This window comes from Sceloporus occidentalis, unplaced genomic scaffold (assembly GCF_023333645.1).
Source record: "Sceloporus occidentalis isolate IW3139 unplaced genomic scaffold, rSceOcc1.0.p SCAF_44, whole genome shotgun sequence".
Lineage (NCBI taxonomy): Eukaryota > Metazoa > Chordata > Lepidosauria > Squamata > Phrynosomatidae > Sceloporus > Sceloporus occidentalis.
Window position 1 is genome coordinate 6727470 of NW_028317024.1, and position 14628 is coordinate 6742097.

Below are 14628 nucleotides of genomic sequence, written 5' to 3' on the forward strand. Positions count from 1 at the left end.
TGAACACAAAAATATACTTATTTACCTTATTGACATAAGCTCTTACCTTCCTGATTCAAATGTAAACCATGTTGAATCCCTGCCGTACCTCCTTAACGAACTAAGAGGCCACATTACAAGCTTCACTTTTGCATTGTGAATGTCCCATAGATAGATGTTTTCATGTGTGATTTGCATTGTACATTCCCCATAGATGTCTAAATTTGGCGTTGGCATAAGATATACATTGAATCGCTCTAGAAAAAGAGGAAAAATGGGTCAGATTCAAATTAAGGTTAATTTGTCTTATTGCTGAAAACTCAGGAAATACTTCACAAAACAAAGCTTCTTTCTTTTCTTTCTTTAAAGAAGATACTTTATTTACCTACATTGAATGAATACACATAAATCATAGGTAACTAAACACGTTATTTCAGCTTGCACAATTACTATTGTATTTTTCCTGAAATCCCATGTAAGAAATGACAACAAAAATGTAGAATTAGTCTCATATTGTTACACTTACCGAGTTAGTTTCAACTAAACTAAATTATTGCTTTGTGTAATAAGATTGCGTTTCTACACATGACAATACAAGAAAAGGCATGGGAAAGTATACAATGATTGAAAGAGGTAATTCATTATTTTGTATAGAAGACCTTTTCCTGTTCTAAATATATGTGGCATGTTGTGAAAGATCTTCGTGTCCCAGGAGCAGAAACAAGACAAGTCCTCAATGACTGAAGTAAAAGTTAATATTTGGGGATTCTCAGCAAACATTTAGCTCCGGATCTGTGCAGCCAATAAACAGGCCCCTAACTGCTGTTGAACTAAAACTCCAATAATTCTTACCCATCCGAATTTCATCTAAACTGGAGGGGCAGGAAACAACCTCCAGTTTAGATGAAATTCGGAGGGCTTGTTCTATTCAGAAAATGGCATTTGTTGTCATTCCCCCTCATTCATCACTGTGCGTCCTACAGGGGCAGCCTCTCTCCTATTCCCCCAAGAGGTAGGAAGACATGGCGAGAGAGTGTGAGTGATAGAGAACGAAAAAAAACAAATTGCAAACAAAAAATCTGAGCTTTCTGGTTACTTTTTATTTGCTTCATTTGGGGTCCCTCCTCTTTTTCGGGCATTTGAACAAGTTAATGAAATTGGCAAATTTTGTTAAACAAAAAATTTGTACAAATCCAAATGCACAACATTCTGTTTTATACTTTACTGAATGGTGTGGGTGCTGGTACATGTAGCATTCCAATATGGCTACCTTGCACATTTACACAGACTGCCTTTTGTTCAATCCAATAATGTTGTACACATTACAACCGAACAGCATTCTGTGAAATAGCAGAGAGGATTGTGAGAGTGCTTGTAACCATGTTTGTAGTTTTCATCTCTCTCAGCATAGAGATAATTTGTGTGAGGGATTTCAAATTTAAAATATATTTTTACCTTTACATTTCCTAGCCAATTGGCTAGCACAATGTATTGGTGAAAAGTTACCCCTACAAAACGATACATTTTTTTCAATGGCAGATGCACATTAAACAATATAAAAAGGGATCGGACTTTCATTTTTATTTTTTTCAAATATACTACCCTTACATGTTATCACGAAGAGAAGACCCCCACAGTGATAAAAAAATATAATATTTATTTAGCACAGAAATGTAGAAGGAAAAATCTTACAAAGCCCAACCAAGAGTTTTCAGTTTTGTTATGTTTTATAGCCAAATGTTTTTTAAAAGTCCAGTAAACTAAAAGAACGTTAGTGGATCTCACTTTCATCATTTTCATTGGTAGACTTAATACTGGAGCACCAAGCAAACTACATAATAGAATTCTCTGCTAGTTTTTACACCACCTTAACAGGCTTTTAGCTTATAAATATATCACTTAAACCCTTTCTTAACTATTTCACAGGGTTTTTTAGTATCCTACTGTACATTTGTTTTGCCATTTTAACCATACGTTGATTTAATCAAGATTTCTGGTTTAAGGCTGGGGATAGTGAATGGAGGGTGGAGTGTAGTTAAAATGGTGTCAGCACAGTTATATAACTAATGCTTGTCACTTCCATTGTAAATGATGATTGGCCAAAGTAAAAAATTAAGGAAAAAACTTCCACAGGTTGATGGACCAATCTATCACAGCCATAACCATTAATGAAAACACTTCTTGGTTTTTTTGGCTACTTCTATCCGTCATTGATATGTACCCTCTTATACACAGTCCCTCCCACGTTACCTCATCAACGAGTAGCAAAAAGACTTGTAATGATGCCAAAATGGCTTGTAATTGTGGAGGCTAAAGGTGGCAACAAAATTTTGGCAGTTTTGTGGGGGTTTGCCCTTTTTTGGGCAAATTCACGAAAGAGGCAAGTTTTGCTAAAAAAAACAAAAACAAGTTTGTAGAAATCTGAATGCACTAATATCCAATATTTATTTCAGCTATGTAACATCAATTTAGAACAATATAAAATAGAAAAAGTTTCTGCAAAACATGAAAATAGCTGTTTGTTCACCACGTTCGTCTCCTCTAACAAAATAAGGTAATTGCAGATTTAAGGTAGCAGCGAGTTAGCTAAATCTTTTTTTGCTTCTTTCTGCACATATATAAATGAGCTGAAAGTAATAGCTAGCTTTGCTCATATGAGCATAACATATATTTGAGTTGAGTGCCTGATGCGGAATGAATGAAGCAATTTATTTTGAAGGAACAATACACAATATCATTATGTTTTATTAACTAAATTTTGAATTGTCCTTTTTCCAGCTGTGCATTCAGTTTTTGTCTATATACTTATTTTGAATAAGATTGTTTCACATTTGCTTGGATACATGAATTTACATAACAGGTTTATAACAGGAATGTGTGACATTTTCATTCCTTTAAGAGAGACCCTGTAATATTTTAGTGGACTCTAAAGAGGAATCTTGGGACTGTTGACAAAGAAGCCAAAGGTTATTTTGATTCTTCAGACATTACATTACACTTATTTATAGAGTGCCAGCAGATTCCGTAGCACTATTGCAACAAGAGGACAAAAGTAACAATAAAACCTGCTCTTGCAATTTTACAATCCGTTAGGATTCTGAGGGAAAACTAATGAGAGGGACTGCTTGGATTAGGATGATTTTATTGTAGCAAAGGTATTGTGGAGACATTGAACATGAGAAGAATATTTGGTTTCCTCAGGATGCAGGTGAAGGGAATTAGGTGAGATGATATGCTTCTCTGAATAGGTGGGCTTTAAATAAACATTTAAGCTTAGGAGTTAGTAGAAAAGAGTTTAATAAAACAGGATATTTGTACAACACTAGTAAAATCCTGGATAAGTGAGTGGAGTGGAGTGAGTGGAGTGAAAAAGCAGTAACGGTAGAAGACAAACACAAGTTGCAGAAAGAGTGAAGAGGGGGGGGGGGATAGGAGAATATTTGGCCATGACAGCAGAGGTATAGGGGTGCAATGTGGTTAAGGAGTTTGTAGGTCAGGAGTTTAAGCTTAATTCTGGAGAGAATGGGGAGCCAATAAAGGGACTGGCTTAATGAGTCAGCAGATAAAGCGTGATTGGATATAAAAATAGGTCTGTGCATCCAGATTCCTATGAACCTTATTTTTTGTTTGTAAGAATCTCCAAAAATGAGGAGGATCCCCAACAAAACAAACAAAAATAAATGGCAAAATGTACTTAAATGTTATTTGTTTTCGTGCTATCTATCCCATCTATCCCTCTTGCAATTTAATTACAAGATGTTACTTTTTTGGGGGTCATGCAGGCTTAGAGGTTTTTACACACACATTCATTATATATATATATATATATATATATATATATATATATAGTTATACCATATTTGCTCTAATATAAGACAAGGTCATCTTATAATCAAACCTCTGTTTGAGGTCCGACTAGAAGACTAAGATCCAGATCCCCCACAGCTCTGCAGGGGACCTGGATCCTTCTCTCTGGCAGCCGGTGGACGTCTGCATGATGCGCGCAACCTCCACTACTGCTGGGCACTTCTGCAAGGGCTTCTATGGCGAAGCGCCGGGATGACATGACCTTCTGGTGCTCCACCATAGAAGCCCCAGCGTTCACTGACTGCCAGAGAGGAAGATTCCTTGCAGCACTGCAGGGGACCTGGATCCTCCTACGCAATGCACGTAGACAACCTCCGCTGCTACCCGGCACTTCTGCCAGGGCATATCAGAGGGGCAGAGTGTCACATAGGGGGGTATAATGCATTTATGGGGGCAGAGTGGCATTTAGGGGATATAAGCCATATCTGGGGGGGCAGAGTGGCATATCAGGGAGGCAGAGTGGTATATAGGGGGTATAAGGCATATCTGGGAGGGCAGAGTAGCAAACCGGGGGCAGATGTGCATAACTGGGGGACAGGTTGGCAAATATTAAAAATATAGTTTTTATTAAATATGAAAAAATGTTTGTGTGAATTAATATTTACTAGTAAAACTATAAGGTAATCTTACATTCAGACTTTTGTTTCTAAATTAATATTCAAATTTGGGGGGTCGTCTTATAATCGACAGTGTGTGTGTGTGTATATATATATATATATATATATATATATATATATATATATATATATATATATATATATATATATATATATATATTAGTAGAAGTATTATTAAAAACCTCATCTACAGACACCAGACAAGCCAGAAGGCTTGTTTTTCTCTCAGAAATCTCATGGTGCTGCCACAACCACAAGGGATTCTGGGTAGGCACATGAGTGGTTGTGGCAGAACTATGAGATTCCTGAGGGAAAAACAAGCCTTCTGGCTTGTCTGGTGTCTGTAGATGAGTGTTTAATAATACTTCTACTACCCCTTAAATTTAAATGGAGGGGTTTCCATCACCTTTACCCACCATAACTTATGTAATGGTATTTCTTACCTACTCCAAGCCTCAACTATTAAGCCAGTATCACAACCTCATGCTGACGAGTCCCATGAAGGATGAAACAGCTGTCAATGAGCGGTGATCTGGCTATTGCACCTCTTCCCGAGTTTTGTCTTAAGGCTGTCTTGTACAGCGGGCAATTACTTTCAAGGGATCCATGTATAAAGTGCATATAGAGGCAAAGGTGATAATTGTTAACCTTATTTGCATGCGCCTACCCAGAATCCCTTGTGGTTGTGGCAGCACCATGAGATTTCTGAGGGAAAAACAAGCCTTCTGGCTTGTCTGGTGTCTGTAGATGAGTGTTTAATAATACTTCAACTACCATCACCTTTACCCACCATAACTTATGTAATGGCATATATATTTCAACCAAAAAAGCAGGATTTAATAGTGTAATGCAAAGATAAGGAACTTGATAAGGAACTTGATAACGACTTGAGGAAGCCCACGGGCGAAATGCTTATCGGTGACTAGGAAGCTATAGTTGGGTGTGTGATTCCTATATCACCCTACAAGGGTGAGTTCTTATTTTACGCTCCACTCACTGATGGTGGGTCGCACCACCATTACCTTTGTTTATACTATTGTTATTGTGGGATAGTGGGATTCTCATAGAGTGTTGTAGCATGTGTATGCTTTTACCTATTGTTTTTACTTTTGTAGGTATAGAAAATTGCTAAAATGCTATATATTTTATATAAATTTTACAGCTAATCCAGTGTTAGATCAGGACACTGCTCTGGTTTGAATATGTTTCCCCAGAGAAAATCCCAAATAAAAGTAAAATAAAGTAATTACAGGAATGAAGGAGGGAGGGGCCTAGGATGGGAAATGTCATTTAAGCACTTAATGTGTTTTGAGAAGATCATACATTTAAAATATTAATGGTGTCATGCCATTCTGATACTGGAGAGGTTAAATGTAATTTTACTTACCATTTTCTCCTCAGGTGTTTTGCAAGTGATAAAGTCTGATAGGTTTACTTTTTTTTTTTTAAAGTGAAGCAGTCTACAGTTGAAAGGGTTAATGGAGCTAGTTATGTTCTTACTCCTTACTCCTTATTTGTGTAATGATCTGTGTCAGGACTGTATCTATAACAAGGGGACATCCTCTACGGCTGGAGGAAAGAAGGTTTCTACACCAGCACAGACGGGGGTTCTTTACAGTAAGAGCGGTGAGACTATGGAACTCTCTGCCAGAGGAAGTGGTAATGGTAAACTCAATAAAAGAGTTCAAAAGGAGCCTGGACGTGTTTCTTGAAAGCAATAATATTACAAGTTATGGATATTAGATTAATAGGGACAGAATGTTGATCCAGGGATTTATTCTAATTGCCATATTTGGAGTCGGGAAGGAATTTTCCCCCTGGTATGGGGCAATTGGCATTTGCTTCATAAGGGTTTTTTGCCTTCCTCTGGATCAACACAGTAGGGACACAATATGTATATAGGTTGAACTTGATGGACTTGATGGTCATTTTTCAACCTTATGAACTATGTTACTATGTTAGAGCATTGATTGCAGCACTCTGGCAGAGCAGGGCCAATGACGTGCCAGACATGTCACTAAAAAATGGTCAGTTGACGACCAATGACGTGTCTGGCACGTCATGGCATTAGATGAGTCTCAAAAGCTTTTTTGCTCAAACAGTATTTGACTGGGTTCACATTTGTCCAAATAGGACATAGGGGCATGATGACAATTTGAAAAATGCACACCACCAAAATCTGGCCCTTAAACAACCCAAAACCTATGAACAGTTTTGTATTAGTTATCAGGAGATGTCGCCGAACACATATTTGTGTGTTGTATGGCAGTAACACATGCCCGGAGCTGTAATTTCATACCTAAAGTAAAATGTGTGTGTGGGAAAAAACAAGGAAACAACAAAGAAATGACTACCAAAAACTGATAACGACTGGTAGTACAATAAATACACCTGGATGTCTAATTTTCAAAAGCATATAGTTTGATCGGGGGGAAATTGATTTGTCCAACTTCCAAATATGTCCCAAACAGGACATGGAGTTCCAAGTTGAAAAATGTGTGCTATATATTTTTGGAAACTAGACATCTCAGGGTATTTCAACTCTTTTGAGTCACTAATTCTACCACCAGCCTGTGCCAATGTTTTTGGAAGTAGTTTCTTTAGTGCCACCCACACACATTGTTCTTTGGCTGTGACACATACAGGAGCTGTAAATCCATACCTAAACAACACCCCAATATGTGTTTGGCAACATCCTGAACACAGTAATAGCACACATGCATAGGTTTGTTTAGTTGTTTGCAGGCTAAAATTACCCCATTAAACCGCAGGTTATTTCAAATGCTAGTATTTGAACTCTTTCTATGCACTCATTCTACCACCAGCCTTTGTCAAACTTTATGGTAGTAATTGTTTTTTTTTTTAAAAAAATGTAAACACATTTTACTTCAGGTATGAATTTACAGCTCCTGGCATATGCCACTGTCAAACAACACCTCGATATGTGTTCAGCAACATCTCCTAAGCACAGTGGTATCCATGCATGGGTTTGTTGGGTTGTTTGGGGGATAATATGACACATTTGGGGAATACACAATGTAGTTTTTGAACTTGGAATTTTGACATGTTGAAAATTCTTACCCATGTCCAATTTGGGACATCATTGAAGCCAACCAATTCAATTTATCCTATCAAATCATATATTTTTGAAAAACAGATCAAATGCTGGTATTTTAACTCTTTCAATAGACACATCTTACCACCACCCTTTGTCAAAGTTTTTGGTAGTAATTTTGTTGCGTTTTTTCCCACACACATTTTACTTCAGGTATGAATGTGCGTGCACACGTGTCACTGTCAAACACCTCAATGTGTATTCAGCAACATCTCCCGAGTAGAGTGATACCACCCATGCATGGGTTTGTACACACACACATATATATAATATATATATATATATATATATATATATATATATATATAAATATATAAAGATTTGTATGATGGCCCCCATACAAAACTAGGTTATCAACCTATAAACAACAAGAATGAAAAAGGGCAAGGGGGCCATGCTGTCAATTTACAGTAATCCACCAACAAGACTTTTAGTACTCAAATGGTTAACAAGCATTAAGATTACCACAAGGTTACAGTTGATTTGACAGGTACAGAATTGGTTTACCCAAGGGAAACAATTAGCTTTAAATAAGGCTGGGACCAAAGAAGTAAAATATAACATTCTGACATGTATTTCATACCGTATTCTCCACATCATTTTGAATATAACATATATTAGGACATTTGTGCATTGAATAAACGAAATAAATAACCATGAAGGGCCAAGAGCCTCTCTACTTTAGCAGCAAATCCTGCATACAAAAAAGTTTGAGAAATATGGCCCAGGCCAGGCTATTTTTCAGGCTTTACTTACACTCTTGGGGTAATCTAAAATATAAATGTTTAAATCTCTAATCATGGCTTTTACAACATATGACAACCTTTTCCATCAGACAACACCAGAATGAAATTTGTATGCACAACCCCATCAATATATAAAACCTGATACCCAGGCAAGACACTGCAGGCAATATATTTTTTTTATTTAAAATGTGCCTACATCTCACATCACCATGTCTAATTTTTTTTTTCTTTTGCAGATGCATTTCATTAACCAATAAGCTCAGCAGCCCCTGGTTTGAATATTTGATGTATGTATGACAAGATGAAACCATTCATTTGAAAGAGTAGCATCTGCTGTTGCTGTGTTCAGAGCATTTTTTAAAAAAAATCTTCCTTGCAAATTCTGTTTGCCAAAATAAAAGACAGGGATATGCGTCACAAAATATATATGCATCAGACTATGCACATACAGCCAATAACATGCTCTCTTGATGTAACTCTTGGAAAGCCAGATAATAAGCAATGCACTTCAGACATGAATAATTTTTCATATAAAAACTTCAGCTACAATTTATTTATAAGCAGGTGATTGGCAAATTGCACAATTACACTTCTCAGTGTCAGAAACAAAAATAAGGAGTTAATTAAATTTTGCCATCTTTTGCTAAATTAAACAAAAATACACATCATGATTATACAACCCAAAAACACTCTACTTGAAAGAAAGGGTTTTTTTTGTTTTTTTTTTAAATTGTTTTCAAAATTATTTAACAAAATCACCTCCAGGCACAAGACATAGAAACATTGATGGATAGAATATGCTCCTTTATGATATGCCTCTGTCATTAAGCACATGTCTAGTAAGACACATTTTTCCATGGCTCATGAATTTTGTTACCATGTGATTTTAACTGAGCTTCAGTTCTGAGTTTTATTTACAAATAAAGTCTAAATAGTATATTATTGAATGTTTATCCCAAATACAGTTACAAAACACAGTATTAAGCTGCATGTACATATTTAGCATTAATTAGGACACCTGTGTAATAGAGTAAAAACCATTTTCAAATCTAAAGTTTTGGTGTGTTTTAGGTTGTATATTGGCTTAACAATTGGTTGTTAAAATCACATGCTACACCGATATACACATTTTTAAATATTTATTAATGCAAAGACATTGTGTAAGTGTTGATGAATGTTGAATTTATTCCATAGTGCACAGGTGATCCAATATTCCACAAAGTATTATATTTTATAATGAGATGTTGTATCTAGCATTATACCTGATATAAAACTCCACAATGATTTCCACCAACGGTTGCCAGAGTGGACACTTATTAATTCTTTATGAATTCCTGGCTACTCTTTCAAATACCTAAGGCCTGCCAGCATGTAGAATTCATACGCCGACATAATTATCTGAATTCAGCATATGATTTCTACCTATTGTCAGACTACATACTACCCAGGAACACTTATGAAAGACTGGTCTACAGCATATTTGGAATGGTTCAATTTTAATTTCCTTATGTGAAAAATGTAGAAATTGTTTGCCATTCAACTACATGTCTAAAAACAAAGCTTGCAATCATGGAGGATTGTGACCTGTGAAAAGTTATACACAAATCACTAAGAAACAACTTCAGCTACATCCTTAATTGGCTTTGCAGATTATACGTAAAGTCAATGAAAGCTATGTTTAGAAATCCTTAGACAAGTCTAATTAAATGTAACACCCTATACAAAAGTAAAACAAATACTCACTACATGTTCAAAGGAATTTAAAGACAGTATGCCACAGGCAACTTAACCATTTCAATGGCATGTTAATTTCGGTAAATATGTCCTGGCATTGAAAATGCTTACATTTAAAATGTATTTTACTTTTTTTATATTTTTGTCATCTGTTATGGTTCACTAAATTTCAAGGTGTTCTGACAGAAAAGTATCATTGCCCCTTCAACCACATCAATACTAATTATTTGGCTATGTGATACAAATGTGTCTTGGCAGAAGAAGTAGGTTTTTACCAATTAAGACTGAAGTCCAGGCAAATACATTCTTTCAAGCTAAATAGTAGTTCAAATACAAGAAACGTACACCAATGTCAAAGTATTTTCACAATACAATAATATGCAAATAGTATGTAAAGAAGTACAGAACACTTACAGGAATAATTGCACATGTGCAAAAAAACACTGTAAGGACAATCTCCTTTAAATGCTTCAATCAGTAGTCCTTCAAAAAAGTTTATTAATCAATAAATTAATAGGTATTAATAAGTAAATAAAGATGTGCAAAAATGCTAGAATAATGTCCTCTAATGTCCTCAATGAGTTTCGCCCCACACAAGCTTCATCAAGAGGAACAAGATGCTGTAGTTATTCAATCCCAGTGTCACTGACATCCTGTTTACATAGAAAACGGCAGTCTGCAGCTACCAGAGGACTGAAGGTCAAGATGAAAAAGCCCCACAGTGGAAGAAGTAGAAGGTCAGTAAATAAATGTTTTTTTGTACAAAGTGTATAATACTTTTTTTTTTATTTGTAAAAATAAATAAATCTGTGTGTGTATGTAAATGTGTCCATGGAGGGGAAAGTAATCTCTGTGTCTGCATGTGTAAGATTGTGTGTGTATGTAAGATTGTGTGTAAGTTTGTCTGTGGAGGGGGACAAACATAATGTTTTTTTTATTCTTGAATTAAAAAAATCTGTGAGGTTGTGTGTGTGCTGTGTGTATGCACATGTGTTTAAGTCTGTGTGTAAGTGTGTCTGTGTTTGTAAGTGTGTAAGTGGAGAGGGACAAACTGCATTTTTTTATTCCAAAAAAAAGAAATCTGTGTGTGCCTCTAAGTGTGTGTGAGGTTGCCTCTGCGTGTCTGCAAGTGTGTGTGTAAGTTTGTCTCTCTGTGTATAAGTGCATCTTTGTAAGTGTGTCTGTGGAGGGGGACAAACAACATAATTTTTTTTGTATTCTTCATTTTGTAAGGTTGTCTGTATGTAAGTGTGTGTCTGTGTGTAAGTGTGCCTGGCTGTGTGCCTAAGTGTGTCTGTATAAGTGTGCCTGTGGAGGGGGACAAACCGCATAAAGTTTTTTTATTTATTTAAAAAATGGAGATTGATATTTTATTTATTTTTATATAGATATATTTGTATAGACAAATACTTTATATATAAACACTTATATATATAGACACACAAGTTCAGCTCCCCAGTGTCGCCTCTCTCACCATCCAGCCCCTCCAGTGTCACCTTTGTCCCCAATCAGCCCCTCCCAGTGTCACCTCTGTCCCCAATCAGCCCCTCCCAGTGTCACCTCTTTCCCCAATAAGCCCCTCCCAGTGTCACCTCTGTCCTCATTCACCCCCCCATGTCATTGCTGCCCCCATTGAGCTCACCAGTGTCAGGCTTTGTCCCCAATCAGCCCTTCCAGTGAATTAATATTTGAGAGTGTATGGGCCCAATTTAAGGTATGATCCTGGTAGGGTACTCATATTAGCCTTTACAATTTCCCTGCTGCTGTGTACTATACTTTCCATAATTCTCAGCCAGTATCATGGGGGACATTTAACTGGCTGAGCATCAAGGGGACATTAGGTTTTGCTATATTTACCATCCTTTGTTGCTATTAAATTTAATTATGTTAAACCAAATCTGAATCATATTTGACTTGCTTTATTACATCAACATGCGTTAGAAAATCAGGAAAAGGTGGGCATGTATGGTGGGCTGATTCGGTGGCACAATGGGCCACTTGACTTGACTTGCCCCCCCAGGCCTTAGGCTGCTAGCCCTCCCCTGGGTGGGGTCCAGGTCAGAATGGCCCTTTCTAAACTATTTTGAATTGATATAAAGAGACAGGAACAAGGGGTCACCGGGGTCGCACCGGGTCCCCTAGAGGCACGGGCCCGCCACAGTTGCGACGGCTGCAATCCCTGTCGTTTCTCCAGTGCGTTTTGTAATTAACAATAAATGAATACTTTATTTTGGCCTATTCTTTTGTGTTTTGACATTTTTCTATATCCATGTTATGATACCAGTCTACCAGGGCATCACAGCAAGATGACAAATAGGAATGATCTGACTTTCCTAAATCTGTGATTTAACCAGACATTCACTTATGGTGATCTTCCCAATTAACAAATCCTAACAAGCAGGACCATCCTATATAGAGTGTAAAAAAGGGTATTCAGCCCAGGACTCGGGCTCAAGGAAGCCTGAATGTATCATATTCGACACTACGTCCCAGTCACCACAGAAAAAAAAAATATAACAAATTAAAGAAAATAAAGTATAGCTTTAAATTGGTGTACGTATTAGTCATATTGTCTATTAGACTGCTTAGGAAAACACGCATTCATTTGGCATGATATAGTTAACAAACTGTTGGGACGTGTTTTAGTTATATACATTCTGTACGATCATTTTTATTGTTATTGAATATTTTCACTTTATCTATTCTATGCGGTGTAACCTTTTATGTGTTTTGCTAATTGTCATTATTAGGTTATTAGGAGAATTAATAATTTAGAAATTTATAAGAAAAAAATTATTTTTTTGTATCATGTGACATTGTATAGGTGATTGATAAGGATTACTAACAAAATCTTAAAATTCCTGTACTGCAGAAACAGACACCCCATGGCTCATCCTAATATTTTGATTTCCATACATGCAAATATATAGCAGTCATTTTTTGCTAAATACCCAGTACTGTATATACTGTGGGAGATCACCCATATTTAATGTACGTGTTACAAAAAAGTGGTCTTTTGCAAAATGTCTGACAACAATATTTTAAGGGGAACTTAACTACCATTGCAGTAATAGAGATCACAGTCACGTAAAACATACAAAGCCATATTGTGGAGATTAATGAATGTGGCAAGCCAAGGTGACAAAAGGACCAAGTCTTCATTTTATAACCTGATATGATTTATTGGCCTGGGTTATTGAAGTACAAGTGGCTATTACTGAATTCCTTTTACTTCCCAAAAGTCATCTCAAGTCAATCTAGGTCAATTATGGATTTGGTCCATGTTCACTTATATACAGTTCATTTGGGTTCAAAAATATATAAGCTAGAAGCCTCAGATTTGATTTTCCTTTGGCCTTTAGGACAGTATATTTTTAGGGATAGTATGCCCTGTGTTTGGAACTGACCCCCACGCCTACCAGAATTACAAAGTAAATTTAGTGTAATATTTTTAATACTGTATTTGCTCGATTATAAGACGAGGTTTTTTCAGAGCAAATGCTCTGAAAAATACCCCTCGTCTTATAATCGGGGTCGTCTTATAATCAGACCTCAAATAGGTCTGACTATGAGACGACTAAGATCCAGATCCCCCGCAGCTGTAGGGGACCTGGATCCTCCTGTCTCCCCCGCCTGCCCCACTTACCGGTACTTCTGAGTCCCCGGTGTGTAGCTGGGGCAGCGTGTAGATGTCTACACGATTCGCGTAGACAACTTTCGCTGCAGCAAGAAGGAGGTGTGGCTAGCAGCAGGGGTTGTCTGCGTCCATCGCGCAGACCTTTCCCGGTTGTCAGAGATCAGAGTTCCCCGCATTTAAATTAACATTTACTGGTAAAACTTTTTTCCTATAGGGTCGTCTTATATTCAGGCTTTTTCTTTTTTTCCTAAATTAATATTCAGATTGGGGGGGTCGTCTTATAATCAGGGTCGTCTTATAATCGAGCAAATACGGTAATTGGTTCATTTTTTTAAATGCATGTACCCAAAAGTGTACCCAAATGTTATTTCCAGGTCTAATGAAATAAGCACAATAATAGATTGACAGTGATGAACTGATTTATTATTATTATTTTCATATCGTAAAGGGCAAATGTTTTATATTTTATTTCATAAAACAAGTAGCTTGGGATAGCTGTGTTAGTCCAGTGTAAATTGAAAAAATGAGCACTGCAATATAAAATAATACCTTTTTATTAAACTAACTTTCCATTTTAAGGACAAGCTTATCAACCTCCCTTTATCAAAAGCAATACTAATGGCAAAACATCTAATTAAGTCATGAGTTACGTTACAGTATACAACTTAAGGAGAATGATAGAGACTGATAAGGTATAGGTCAATGTCCACCATATATAATATGGCGACAGACACCTGATTAAAAAGCTTAAATGGTGTCACTGAAATGCATCGACAGTGAGGCATTCAGACACCGAGCACCCACCCAAGGATGCACTTTAACTGCTTTGGAGAGTGGTCACAAGTGCCATCGCAAGAGATTTTGGCTCTCGCAAGATGGCAGTTCCCATTAAAAAATTAAAAAATAAAGCATGGTTTAAATGCATGGTTTGAT

At 36.7% G+C, this 14628-nt stretch overlaps 1 protein-coding gene across 1 annotated transcript in view; it reads right to left on the reverse strand.

Annotated features, from left to right (window-relative positions):
* Window positions 1-14628, reverse strand: part of LOC149289629 (docking protein 6-like) — a 162068-nt gene that overhangs the window by 59089 nt on the left and 88351 nt on the right. The window contains exon 5 of the mRNA XM_089490430.1: window positions 47-236. Within this exon, the coding sequence (XP_089346556.1) occupies window positions 47-236 (190 nt within the window). The remainder of the gene's footprint in view (window positions 1-46; window positions 237-14628) is intronic.